This window comes from Macrobrachium nipponense, chromosome 22 (assembly GCF_015104395.2).
Source record: "Macrobrachium nipponense isolate FS-2020 chromosome 22, ASM1510439v2, whole genome shotgun sequence".
Lineage (NCBI taxonomy): Eukaryota > Metazoa > Arthropoda > Malacostraca > Decapoda > Palaemonidae > Macrobrachium > Macrobrachium nipponense.
Window position 1 is genome coordinate 8824096 of NC_087213.1, and position 15034 is coordinate 8839129.

The 15034-nt window shown below is 37.7% G+C and overlaps 1 protein-coding gene across 1 annotated transcript; it reads left to right on the plus strand.

Moving 5' to 3' along the window:
• The first annotated feature begins 35 nt into the window (after positions 1-35).
• LOC135198477 (protein C10-like) lies at positions 36-14591 on the plus strand. Its single transcript, XM_064226053.1, has 3 exons — positions 36-191; positions 6845-7021; positions 12079-14591. Exons 1-3 carry the CDS (start codon positions 137-139, stop codon positions 12204-12206), a joined length of 360 nt encoding a protein of 119 aa, XP_064082123.1. The 5' UTR covers positions 36-136; the 3' UTR covers positions 12207-14591.
• Positions 14592-15034: the final 443 nt, after the last annotated feature.

Below are 15034 nucleotides of genomic sequence, written 5' to 3' on the forward strand. Positions count from 1 at the left end.
TATACTTGAACAAGCACAAGCAAATGAGAAATATAGAGAGTTAGGGAGCCGCTTCAAAAGCTAATATCTATTATTACTACTACTACTACTACTGTGTAGTCTGTACTATAGAACTTGCCCCCGTTATATTCTAAAAATGGCAGCTACGGAAACGAGTTTCACCGAGAGTTTTACACCTGACAAAGCTAAAGGTAGATGTAATGTGCGAAGGAGGAAGTTAATCAAAGGCTAGTCTGCAAATTTAGCCCTCCTTACTTCAGGCTAGGAAAGAATGAGCCTAACCATCTTTACGGTCTTTACGGTATGGTGGGCAACATTTTTTCCAATTTCATCTGCGCAAAACTTAAAATTGGATGCTTAGGAGATTATTAAATCCAAGTTAATAACCCATACTTCTCGTAAGGGGATAGGTAGTACCGTCAGTGCACCTCACATGATGAGCAGTAGGCATTACTAAACCTTAGGTAGTAGGCTAGGTACCTAGGTACCTAGCTACCTAGTAGGTTCTTTGCGGCTATCCATAGGCTACCTACTAGGTAGTAGCCTAGGTATTACGCCCCTAGTAGCTGTAACCCCTTTCCTCCTTTTAGTAGGTACCTAGAGTCGATTAATTTAAGGTAGATTCTTGTGCCAGTATTTCTACAGAAGCAGTTGGCACAGACTGCAAGGAACGTAACTGCGGATACGACATCCACTAGAGATTGGGGCGCCCAATGTATTTCACCGTGTTTAGTACTGGCCCCTGGGGGGTTAATTACAGTCGTCCGAATTAATATTACTTAAAATTCTTGTTCAGTTGGTAAAACTGCATAGAATAACCGCAACTGCCATAGTCTAGGCCGCCGCGGATAAGTACCCTAGATCTGCCCTTGTGCCTACGAGACGTTTGTTTGGCAGCCTCTGATTGGCTGGTACCGGGAGGTAGGCCGCTCGCTCAGTGTCTCATTATTTTCACCTGTGGCTTAGAAAACTAGCAGTATGTGTATAGCCTATTTCTTCAATAATCTCACGCTTTGCTCAAGATAGGAAATTTTTGGTCACACCATCGGATTTGGTATTAATTGTGCAACTAAGTCATCTTTTCCTGAAATCAATAAGATAAAACACAAAGGAATTACAATGAGTAAAAGTGAAGAGAGAAGTAGTATTTGATTCTTTATGCTTGTTGTTACTTATCATCAGATTTTGCATCATTAACGCGATCATGATGAAATAAAACTTGTATTTTCATACAATAAAATCACCCTGAATACACTGGTGCTTTGAGATTTTGGATGGGTGTAGTATGTGAAGAGAAAATGAAGAATATGTCCTATTATTTTGCATCCGTAAATTATTCAAGTTTGACAGTATGCTGAGAGAATGAGATCTGCAAGATGTCGTTGCGTTGGTCGTCTCAGCAAGAAATTTGAGTTGCCAATTAGCAATATAAGAGGTTGCAGTTTCGACAATATTTACCATGTTATATCATTACATTTTCTGTAATTAAATACACAGAATTCCCATTATGACTGCCGAACATTTTCAGTCCAATATCATACAGTATGTCTGGACATATCTGATAAAGAAAATAATAATAATCAGATGGATGCATCTGGTAACAGCTGAGATCTAGGCGGGAAGTGGAGAATTCAGTCCAGCAAAGAAGTTGAACTCTGTGAACAGAGTTCGTACTCTTCAACCCAGTCTAAGCTTTAATCAGGTTGTTTCAGAATATTGTTTTTAATTTTATTATATGAATATATTTTCAAATGAAAGAGACATCAGAGACTTATTTGAGTGATATGAAATAATAATCTCAGTGAAGTAATAAACAACACAGAATTAAGGAAGATTGACTTCCTTTCAGGCTGAGTCAAGTACATGCAACATAATAAGACATATTCTTCATTTTCCCTTCACTTATTACACGCATGTAAAATCTGAAGGCACCAGCGTATTCAGGGAGATTGTATTGTATGAAAACACAAGTTTTATTTTATCTTGATGACATGAATTATTTTAAAAATCCAATGATAAATAAAATAGGTATAAAGAATGAAATATTTCCTCTTCACTTTTACTCATTGTAATTCCTTTGTGTTTTATCTTATTGGTTTCAGGAAAAGAATATTTAGTTGTAGAATTATTACCGAATCCTTTGGTATGACCAAAACTTTCCTATCTTGAGCAAAGCGAGAGATGATTGAAGAAATATAAACATATTGCTTTTTTTTCTAAGCCACAGAGGAAAATAATGAGACTGAGCGAGTAGCCTACCTCCCAGTACCAGCCAATCAGAGGCCGCCAAACAAGTGTCTTGTAGGCACAAGAATCCACCTTACCAGGAGCGCCTATAGTTTAGTTGGCCAAAAGTATCGTCTGCTAGATAATTGGCGGACGAATACAAACAAGATGGAGTGCATATGTTTTGGCGCAATTTTTGAAAACGTGCTGTAATGGGTTTTAGAAAAGGTAATTCTAAAGAATATTTCTGCACAGACTGCAAGGAATGTAACCGTGGATACGACATCCACTAAGGATTGGGGCGTCCAATGTATTTTGCCGTGTTTAGTACTGGCCCCTGGCGGTTAATTACAGTTGTCCGAATAAATATTACTTAAAATTCTTGTTCAGGAGGTAAAACTGCATAGAAAAACCTCAACTGCCATATCTAGGCTTCCGTGGAATATTAATGTAGATCTACTATAGAAAATCCTAAACCAAATGAACCAACCTAACCTGGCCGGGGGCTTTGCCCCCCTTGACCCCCAAGTATAGTAACAATGATTGTGACCTAACCAAACAAACCAACCTGACCTGACTTAGGGCACGTGCCCTAACCTGGCTGGGGGGCTTCGCCCCCTAGACCCCCCAGTGTAGTAACAAAGGTTGTTGCCTAGCCAAACGAACCACACTAACCTGACTTAGAGCACAAAACTGTCTTCCTCTTTCACGAGGCTCATTGTTCCCTCTTTGCAGCCTTCATATTGACTACTAAAATCACCTAAAAGGCCACTTTTAAAAAGCAACGAATGTAACACGTCAATATCGTCACAGAGCTTGATCAAGACCGAAAACGTAACTGGGTTAGCAGCGGCAAAAGCAACGTGCGACGGACGGGATGAGGAGTAGACGGTGACGCCATGTTGACTGTTTTGAATGGTCGCATCTCGAGGGTCTTGTAGGTCTTCCAGGTCGAAGGGACTACTTACCTTGGTGGAGGGATTATGGGCCGGGCAAAAGGTGTTGCACGGCCTGGCCAACTAAACTGTAAACTACCCCTGTACCAGCATTCGTCTTCTCTTCTTCCATCATACTTTCACCCTCTCCTGACAATTGATTTATAGTGCACCAGCGAGGGTTTCCTCTCGTTACACCTTTAACCCCTTCAGTACTGGGACGTACACATGTACGTCTTTTACGGTCCAGTAATAAAAGACCGCGACATACGCTTATACGTCTTTCATCCCTCCTCGAAAAGCAAAGCTGTTTTCTTCAGCTTGGATGGTTTCCAGACACAGTATTGTGTACGAGAGAGGTGTTGAAGCTCCACCCACAATTCATTCTAGCCAATGAGTGTCCGATGGACGTCGTGACATCATTTTCATATGGGATATTAGGAGGGGTACTGGCCAACACATGCCAGTACGCCTCATGCTATTATCTGAGAAGGATGATCACGATTTTGTCCGCAAACCATGTAGATTTGAATTCTAAACCTTTTTCCCTTTTGATTGTAGTTATTTTATATGTTTTTTTTTTCTCAGTATCATGTCAGATGATAGTCTTTCAGAGTAAGGGTCTGAGTACCTGCCAAATCTATCAGATGATTATAGTGATAGTTTCTTAGAGGATGACAGTGACAACGAGTGTTTGGAAGACATTGAACCTATTGTCGATGAGGTTAGCAGTTCATAACTGTTCCATCTTGTGACGTGGGCCCAGACCCATCCCCCCTGATTCACGGGGGTTGACAATGGAATTCCTGCTTACACACCAGATTTCATCTGCTTACGTGATGCATTTTTTTCTTTCTTTGTTGTGGTGATGTAATTGACAAATTGAATGCTCGGGCATAGGAGTACTTTCATTCAATGGGAAAGTGTAAGGTGAAAGAACTTCTATGGAGACCTATTACTCGTGATGAGATGTATGTTTTTTATAGCTTGCTGATGATAATGGGGTGAATAAACTGCCCTGTATGTACATGTATTGGTCACAAGATGCTGTTGCTTTTATTATTATTATTATTATTTTTTTGCTCTATCACAGTCCTCTAATTCGACTGGGTGGTATTTATAGTGGGGTTCCGGGTTGCATCCTGCCTCGTTAAGAGTCCATCACTTTTCTTCTGCATGAGTCCTGGAGCTACTTAGGCCTCTAGTTTTTCCAGATTCCTTTTCAGGGATCTTGGGATCGTGCCTAGTGTTCCTATGATTATGGGTACATTTTCCACTGGCATATTTCATATCCTTCTTATTTCTATTTTCAGGTCTTGATACTTATCCATTTTTTCCCTTTCTTTCGCTTCAACTCTGGTGTCCCATGGTATTGTGACATCAATGAGTGGTACTTTCTTCTTGATTTTGTCAATCAACATCATGTCTGGTCTATTTGCACGTATCACCCTATCTGTTCTGATACCATAGTCCCAGAGGATCTTTACCTGATCGTTTTCTATCACTCCTTCTGGTTGGTGTTCGTACCACTTATTACTGCAAGGTAGCTGGTGTTTCTTGCACAGGCTCCAGTGGAGGGCTTTTGCTACTGAATCATGCCTCTTTTTGTACTGGTTCTGTGCAAGTGCCGAACATTCGCTTGGTATGTGGTTTATGGTTTCATTTTTCGTATTGCACTTCCTACATATGGGAGAGATGTTATTTCCTATTATTACTATTATTATTATTATTATTATTATTATTATTATTATTATTATTATTATTATTATTATTGCCAATACCGTAAACATTCATTGATGTATACGCTGTTTTTGTATTAAACCTAGGACTAACTGTTTCAGTAAGAAAACTAGTACTGCTATTACTACTACTAGTATTTTACTAATACTGTACTGCTTTTTCTGCTACTTTATTTCTACTACTTTACTATTATTTCTACTACTTTATAACTATTTCTACCTCTGCAATTACATTTTCCACTAAATATTCCTATTTTTTCTGATATCCTTACTGTATTTTTTTTTCCAATGTGGTAAAAAATATTCATTGATATATACACAATGTTTTCACATAAGAATATAAAGGAAAAATATGAATGACATAAAATTTAGTGGGAGCAAAAAATGATTGATACTCACGCTCGACAGGGGGTCTCATGCAGTATGCAAGCATTTGCAGCAGTGCAACAGGCCGGTGGAGAAGGGGTAAAACCTTGTAGGCTACTCTCAATTCCCCTTTCAGTTTTTAATAACCTCTTACTTAGGCCCTGGCATTTGTTGTATGACTTGAACTATATGCTTCGTTCATTCATTCAGTATCAAATAATTTATTTGGTTTTTATACCCAAATCAAATTTACCAGCCTAGCTTAACCATTTGAGCCACTAGGGTAAAAAACTGGGCCATGAATGGTAGCTATGTCCACTGAGCTCTGACACCCTTCCAGAAAATGCATTTGTATACTAGCCTACTAGTTGTGTTAAAAGGGTTAAGCTAGGTTAGGCTTTTGCACCCTTTCATTTATAACCTTTGAATTGGTGTCCTACCTGATCAGCCGTTTTGAACCCCACCTAGGTCTTCTGAACTCTTTTTAGGCTTATCCATTACTGTATACTTTAGAAGTGGATTGTTAAGTTGTTCCTTGGCTGAATTATTTTCTGAAGAGACCCTTCGTGCAGTTATATATATATAACTATCTTTCAGGTGTCTGATGTTATTGTTCACAAGGGCAAATTATGACCTCTTGCTGATTGTAAGATGGTATGTGATTGTATATTATGTAAGCACCATTATCTTAGTTCCCAAAAAACTATAGGTTACATTTTCCCACCAATATTTTGTTGGACATTGCCCAACACTGCACTCTGTGCAGGCGGTCGCTCTGTTACTGGCACGGCATTACAACATATCCATGGGTATCATCCGCAGAGGGGACATAGCCCCCCCCCAGGGGGGACAACATATCAATTGTCCCCCATTTTTGCTCGAAGTTTTATATAGCAGATGCTGGAAATGAGGCTATTAAAATAATATATTGTGAAATATATATGTACTCAACACAAACAAGTATAGAATATTTGAATAATAAAGAAATACATTATGTACTTTCATTAGGTTCATGGTCAGATAAATTGTTCATTTAAAGTTTGACTGATGTATCCCATTGTTTACTCACAAAGTCGGCAAATGCCAACTCTTGCAGCAGCTGCATGTGAGTTTATATTGTAATTATTTTTCCTACATCCAAGCCTTTGATTTTCCCATTAGACATTATTTTTCTACAAATATAGTACATTTTAAAGTTAAAACTAGCAAAATGGTAGACCTGAAAATGGAATAGCTCAGAAGACTTAAACGTACTGTAGTTTAGTTAAATCTTTAAATGCCAAACACAGTAGTAATTCAATTTTGTGCAACAGATTTCCAAAGCTTGGAAAAGTTTTCATTGTTACTATTTTCATTTTTGAAGCTTCTCACAATTTTTTAGTGGTTTGTTATGACTGCTCCCTCACATTTTGGGTGCCTTTGTACGTAATGCATCTAATAGTAAAGTAGCTTTCATTTAATTGTAGCTCATGTTTAATTTTGTACACACTTTGTTTTTGGTGATTATATTCTGCGCAATATAATTTATTAATATTATTTTTCTTCACTTGGCATCTTAAATAATGACTGGTTTTACAGCTGCGTTGCGGGAGATTTTGGCTGCTCTCACAAGTGGAGATGTTGTTGAATCTCTGGAAGCTGCAAGAGAGGCTGCTGGTAACGACATGGTTGCCCTTATGACAAGAGTATTTCCGTTAGTAACTCAAGTCACCATACAAGTCATTGGAAATTATGGATTTTCTCAGGATGGTGTTGGTAAGTTCATATTAATTTTTGTTTTTGCAGTATTTCAATGATGAAAAGTGAGTTTGGTGAAATCAGCACACATCTGAGTCAACTCCTTTATAAAGAGTATAGTAATGAACTGGCAGACACTTCTCATTGAGGCTAGTATCATTGGAATTTGGAGATACAAAGGATGAGAAAATTCAAAAGCTTAAAACTGAATTAGAATGAATAACATAAAATAAAATTGTTCATACGAGAACAAACCTTCGGTCTTAACAATAGGATAATTTCTAGCACCTAGCTGGATCCGGTTAAAAAACAGATGAAAGCAAGGAATCTTGTGATATCTGGCAACGCATGCTGGCCTTGGCATCTTCCAAGAGGGTAGGAGAGCTCCACGATCTGAGCTATGAGGTGAAGCACGCCAGGGGTTGGGGGTTGTTGTTCTTTGAATTTATCCCGGAATTTGTGGCCAAGACCCAAAATCCCCCTGTGCACGATGACATGTTCACTTCGTTTTCCATTCCATCACTGAATGACTTGTGGGTGGTGATGCTCAAGAGCGTTTGTTGTGCCCTGTCCGGGCCCTGTGTTGCTATCTTAAAAGGACTTGGCACCATGGACCAGGCTGCCGCAGACTTATTGTTAGCACAGGCCGTACAAGAAAGAGGTGTCTAGGAATACTATCTCTTTTTGGATACGGGAAGCCATCAGATAGGCATACTTGACTCTTGATGATTCCACCACCACGTCTGTGCAGGCTAGAGCGCATGATGTTAGGGGCATTGGTCCCTCTCTGGCTTTCAAAAAGTATTTGGCTGTACATAGAGGGCTGAGCGCTGGTGCTTGGTTACGCCAGTCCACATTCACCTCTTTCCATCTTAAGGATGTTGCCCACAGATCTGCAGACACGTTTTCCCTGGGTCCTGTGGTGGCTGCCCCTAAAGCCCCATACACACTATGCATCATGATGCTCGCAGTGTTAGATGGATGCGCTGAAAAACGACTTTTTCAACATGAAGCCGCATCACCAACATGTTGATGGGTCAGAGCCATTTCATTACTCAGATCAGTGATGCACCATCATTCAGAGGGGGAGTACGTCCGCTCACCACCACCCACCAAACCCCTTGAGTGGACAAGGACTAGCACAATACATTTTATTGAATTACTGAAGGAACATCCATCTGTTTGAAACATCAAATGCAAGCATTACAAGATGAGAAACATCAGGAGTGCTAGCTTGGAAACCATAAAATCAGAGTTATCAAGTTTTGTAAACTGTACATTGCGGAATGAAGATATTACTAAAAAGCTGCACACCCTGAAGACACAATTTACAGGGAAATGTCTGCAATCAAAGCATCACAGAAGTCTGGAGCTGGCACGGAAGATCTCTACACGCGGAAGTTCTGGTGTTTTGATGAGCTGTGTTTCCTGTAATAAAAAAATATTTGTGTACTTTGTACCTATGTTTGAACCTTACTTTTTAAACATCTAACTCACCTGGTAGTTATATAGTATATAGCTTACGTCCCTGACGTCAGCTATATATATAACTACCAGGTGAGTATGTTAAAAAATTTATTTTATTATGAAAATATCATTTCAAATAATCCTCCCTAAGGACATTATAGATGGCTTCACAGGTTTCGGGGATGATTAGACCAAGGCTCTGTTTTGAAATCCTGGTTGAATATTGGAGGCTTGCATATGATCCTCCAGCTGCAAGAACGAGCTCCTGGTGATATGCTGTCTTGAAAGCTGGTGTCTTGCTTACAAATATATAGTTCAATTTTTTTCCAACAATTTATAAAATGCAAGGATTGGCATCCTTGTGTAATTTTCAAAGTCTGTTGGATTTTCAACTTGTAGCTCCAAAAATATTTCATTGAAGCTTCTCTTCAGAGGTCACCAAGAAAGCCATTGCTTACACCACAAGGTTCTATGTTTCTTCCTCAAAAGTTTTCTTTTTGCAGCACACAGAGGCAACTACACCCCACGGTAGAAGTCTCCGCTGGCAAAAGTACATCTTCGGCAGACATCCTGGCCGTTGAAAGCTGAACCTTCGAAGAAACAAGTGAGCAGTGTTACAGTTACAGTTTTGGCGCTCATTAATTTTTTTCAACAACTATTACTGCAATTCACGTAGCTGATACATGAATGGCAATAGTGTGCTACCATGCCTTTTACAAGGGGCACTTTTCTATCTTTCCTAAAGATGAATTGTGTGGGATGAGAGAATGAGTGAGTTGGCTGGTCTCCCTTCTTTCTCTTTGTACCTTTCCTTCTTCCTTCGGGCGGGTTAAGAATGAGACACGTCATTTATGCTGGACTTGGTCTGATACAATGAGTAAGGGTAGTCATACTGATAGTGTGGGTCTCTTATTATTGCAAAGAAATGTCAAACCCTCTTATTTTGGTAGTATCATGCTTCCACTCCATAAGGCAAGGAGGATTTTGAGAAGGAGTATAAACAAATCCTGGTGTGTTGGTTTTGCTATTAGATAGTCAAAGTTTCTCTTTGGCGTTTCCCTAGTACAATGGTTTCTCCCCCCCCCCACCATTAATTAATCATTGGTACAAATACCTCAGGGTTCAGAGTGGTTAGATATCCAATTTATCTTAGCTTCTTCAATGGGCTTCAGTCCCTCTCCCAGAAAGTCGATTTCTTTCTGGAAGGCTGGACTGGGTGGGTAAGGCCCCCCAGCCGGTCTAGGATTTCCTTGTACCTCCCTCCCAAGTAATGAGTCTATCCTTTATTGTTAAGACCGAAAGGTTTGTTTGCATAATGAACAAACGACAAATTTTCTAATACAATGTGCTATTTTTCATAGCTAACAAACCTGAGGTCTTAAAACATTATTACTGCCCCCTCCTTAGCCACCCCTCTGTTTGTTAAGACATCTTGAGTTAGGGAAAGACTGATGCGCTGATCGTAGGTGAATGGTTTTCTTTGCACCAATCCTTCACCCGATTCCCTATGCATACGTTTGTCCCAGGATAAAATAACAAAGGACTCCCTTGCTTTTTCATCTGCTTTCTAACCAGATCCAGCTAGGCACTAGAAATTATCCTATTGTTAAGACCTCAGGTTTGTAGCTATGAAAAATACAAATTGTCTTAGAAAATTTGTCATTTTTTCAAAGCACTCTTGGTAAATTGAACTTCCTGTGTGCTGTTTCAAAAAAAAGTACACCTGAATGCTGTTCAGTGGCTTAGATAATATGGGTAATCAGAAACCCCTGGATTAGCTAATTTATTGACTAATTTTCCTGTGCTACTCTATGTGTTGTGGTAGTTCCTGTAATTTTCCATACCTCAAGACCATAGTAGTACTGGCAGTCCCCGGTTATCGGCGGACTCAGTCAATGCCAATCCAGTTTTAAGCACCATAAAATCGGCAATTTATGGAGCCTATAATAAAGTTATGGCGCCATAGCATACCAGATAGAGGCACCATAAAGCATCATAAATTGCCAAGTTTCGGTTAATGGTGGTTTTCACTTTGGCACCCCAGCCGAGAACGGGACCCCTCTGATAACCTGGGACTGCTGCATCATGCTTCTTTCAGACTTTGAGTAAGTTATGATATTGAGTTGCAAATTCCATTGGTTTCTATAGTGAGAAAAAAAGTCTAGGAACACTTGAAATATTTAGTAATCCTTTTCCAAACAGGTTAGCTTTTCAAGTAAAAATACTATGGGGGATACACACAAGTGTGCTTTGTAAGGCACACTGCAGATAGTATTAAAGATTCTTTGTAGCATCCCTACAACCCCACCTTACTCTGGTTGCCATCTCTCACTCAAAAACAAATCCTTCGATCAAACCCAGTTAGAGGTTAGAGATGTTACTTAGTGGACTTGTTAAATAAATGCATGATAATACTTAAAGATATAAAGTGAGAATAAGTTTTAAGTCAGATTGTCTGGTTCTCATAATAGCACTGTGTAAAAATTTTTTATTCCGTGTCTGCTCATGTAGGTATAAAAGAAATGAAGAAATAGATAAAGCACAGGTATGATTAGAGCAAATGTAAAAGACTCCTACAAACGATTGTGGCATAATTCAGTTCGATAATGATAAATAAATGGCAAGGCTTGTGGAATGATGAAACAGACAGTACCTGTTATTAAAAATTGAAACAATCACACAAGGGTTGTTGGAGTCAGCTCTACAAAAAGAGAGAGATATGGAAGATTTATTATCCTGCCTAAAATTTGGGTATACACCTTTAAAACATTTACTCATTAACCAACCCTGACAGCTTAGTTCCCATCTCAAGAATCCAGTATGTACAACACTAGCATTAAAACATGTAGTGCGAATACAGGCAGTCCCTGGGTTACGACTGGGGTTCCGTTCTTGAGACGCGTCGTAAGCCGAAAATCGTCGTAAGCTGGAACATCGTGAAAAATCCTAAGAAAACCTTACTTTTAATGCTTTGGGTGCATTGAAAACTATGCAAACTGCATTCTTATTGCATTTTTCATCAAAAAAACCTTCAAATATTGATTATTTTGCCTTTTTGGTGTCATATTTCATCTGCCAGATCAGCGTTGTAGGCGTCGTAACCCTGGAACATGTGTCGTAACCCTAGAAATAATGTCTGATGAATATAATTGAGAAGCGCCTTAACCTCGGAACATCGTAAGCCGAACCCGCCGTAACCCGGGGAATGCCTATGGAAATTTTCAATCTAAAGTGAATGAGAGGTACTGGTCACAAATCCTAAAAGGAATTTTTGGCAGAATATTAAAAACTTTCATGCTTTCTGATTACAAAGTACAGTATTCTACTTATAAAGCTATATATTAGGACATTTAATTTTATTCTTTTTATATGAACTAACCCTCAGGGTCAGCTCCAATGACTTTAAGATTTGGACTGGTAGTCTGATTAAACAAAAAAGATTGTGTTTGTATAATGGCATGGTTTTTTGTGAATAACCATTACATATACAGTTTTTTATACAGTTTAAAAAAATCATATATGTACAAAGTCATTTGCAAATCATTTTATTTGTTTTTCCCATTAATCTCTAAATCTTAAAAGCATTCTTTTCCATTGTTCATCTTCAGGAGCAATCCAGTTTGAACATGTGATGAAGAATTTGGGACAGGATGACCCAGAAGTAGTAAGACTTCATTCTCAGGTTCGTTCATATTTCCTCCCTGCAGTTGTGATCCCTCCTTCTGGGCATCCGTAGGCCATTTACATGTATATGACGGTGGGACATTGTATTTCTGTGTTTAAAATATAGTGGTCAAGAATCATGCAGCTTTGGAAATGTGTAAGAAATGCACAATGAAAAGCACAAATGGAATGAAAATTTGGGGAGAATTTTGTACAAATTGTGCAAATAAAGACCCAAATTTTCCAGTAGCTCATGGCCGATTTACATTATCTAGTGCTTGATTATACAGATTTGAAGTTGCTCAAGTACCTAGCAACCTACCATATTACGCATTTATCTGTGGTTTCTTTTCTGTTTTGTGTCTAATTTTTAAGGAACTTTCTTTCAGCATTACATGGTTTGTATTCTACTTTATTTAGATGACTATAAGTTTGTGATAAATATACATGTATGGAGGATAAGCTGATGATTGTCATGGGTGATGGTGCTTTAACTGCTTATGATGGCAGAAGTGGAGAAGGATAGAATTGCTGAAAGCATGGGCAATTGCTAACAGTGCCATGTATCCCTGTTGGTGGTTGTGCAATTGTGTACTCTGACAGAGCTGTTGACAGTAACAGATATCATAGGAAATGAAGCAGGTGACTGTGGACTGTGAATAGGAAGCATTGGGTGATATATGTCTGCAGGGTCTTGGTCTAATTGTAGCAGTGGTATACAGGTGAAGATCCAGAATTGATCCATTATCACAAGGTGTCTTATGTCACATCATGATGCTTTTACTTTAAATTGTGGGGTTTTCTGAAGTACTGAAAATATGGAGTTTTGAGATGGTTGTGATTTATTTTACATAGGAATGTAAGTTCATATGATGTTGTTTCTCATAGCAGAATTTTTTGTCTCATATGCTGTAGTTGTCTTGTCTTCATTTTTGCCCTTAGATCTTTGAGTTAGAGCACATATGTATATAAAAATTGTCCTTCTCATTAGGTCTTTATTTTTATGTGTAGAGAATGGGACTAAGACACATTCAGTATTCTTAGCATTGTGGAGAGACTTTAATTTAAGAGCCTTGTTGGCATTACATACCATGAAAATGGACATGTAGTCTGAGTTGTATCAACAGATTTCCCTTAATTGGGAGCTGTAAATCTCAAGAACTTTATTCTGCATCTCAAGGAAGCAATTGGATCTTTCATTGACTTATTTTTTACTTATTGGTTTTAGGTTTATAAGAATTTTTTTTTGGGGGGAACTTTCATGTTTCAGTTTTTCAGAAGACAAAACAATACTAATTCATAAACAAAAAATGATTTTTTGCCTTTTATTTGGTTATTGTGAGAACATTTGGTTAGTAAAGAGCATCAGGTACTTGAATAAACCATCGACTTTATGATGTAGCACTAGAAATGTAACAAGTTGTTAAGAGACCAGTTTACCCTGTAGCTAAAAGTTAAAGGATTTGCAGATCTTGTTTTGTTTTATAGACAGTATTTGAATTTTTAGAAAAACTTTTGCATGTTACCATGAGTAAAACTCTCACTTCTGTTTTAGTGTATAAGATATGTTCAATAATAATTCAGTAATATTTCATTTGGCTAAAAATTACGCTAGTTTTTTGTCCAGTAGCTGTCTTCATTTTTATTTTTTGGAAATTTTTACTAATTTTTTCATGGTAGTTAAGAACTACAACTTATTATTTAATACTGTAATATTTTTCTATACTGTAGTAGTACATACATACTTTTACTCACTATGCAGATACTGTTGTATCATGTTGATGTCAGGAAACAACTGTAATGTGTACCTTTTCTAGTCTTTATATGTAAAATATATAAATTTTGAAGTATAATTGGTGTATTATTCTAGCAACAACAGATATTCTTGCTGTGATCTTGATTGAATATTAATTGTGACTTCTTCATACGTTGTGTCTGCTTACATTTAAAACCAATTGTGTTTTTTGTTTTTGGTGAAATGCTTCTTGGTAAGTACTATGATGTTTTCTCATTCAGTAGGTTTCTTCTTTTTGATGATCTGTTGGGGTGTGTACTGATAATTGAGGGAATTGTTTCATTCATCATTTTGTGTTCTTGTTTATCCACTTTTGTCTTTGCCGACTGCAGGCAATGAGGAAATTACTATTTGTGTTGAGCAAGGTTACAATATACACTGGAATGTGTTGTTTGGCACTATCAAGCATGATGCAATTAAATATGATAAATCAATGCAGTAATAACCACAGCATATGACTGTAGCATTATTTAAAATGGTAATAAAAACCACTTTTAACTGGATCATTGACTAGTTGTTGCATATCTACTTAACTGATAACATTGTAACATGGTATCCAAGAATAAAAAAAAATGAATCCAAAGACAATGATATACATTGATTTTATCGTTCATTATTGTGGATCTGTTATTTTTAATAACAATTACAGGACTAATACTTGCTCTTTGTTATTTTATTTATACATTTCTGTAATATATTACACAAAGGTACCTTTATTTAAGCATTAATATACCTATTCAGTAGGCCAAATATAATGAAGTTGCACATTATAGTTACCACCCTTCTTATTTCCATATGCAGTACCTGTGTGAGAGCTGAAAACTTTGGTGTGGTGAAGCCATTTTGTATATAACTGAATCATTCTTCATTTAATGTTTTGTATACAAAACATTTGTCCTTTCAAGTGACTAATTTTGTTTATAAAAACTTGAAGAATTTAAGGTTTTTAAAACAATAGTACAATAAGAGTTTCTATAATGGTGCCAACATTGTCACAAGATATAAGATCATTTGAATGGTACACAATTTTTTATGTATGTGAAGTGTGTTCTTCACTGGATGGATATGGTTTGAATGCTGTATGTTAAAGCAGCAGTATTTGCATT

What these genes read in the sequence shown, in the direction of transcription:
- LOC135198477 (XM_064226053.1), top strand. Translation starts at nt 137, where the DNA reads ATGGCAGCTACGGAAACGAGTTTCACCGAGAGTTTTACACCTGACAAA. An exon ending in TACACCTGACAAAGCTAAAG is followed by an intron (nt 192 to 6,844) that starts GTAGATGTAATG and finishes CTGGTTTTACAG; the next exon opens with CTGCGTTGCGGGAGATTTTG. An exon ending in ATTTTCTCAGGATGGTGTTG is followed by an intron (nt 7,022 to 12,078) that starts GTAAGTTCATAT and finishes GTTCATCTTCAG; the next exon opens with GAGCAATCCAGTTTGAACAT.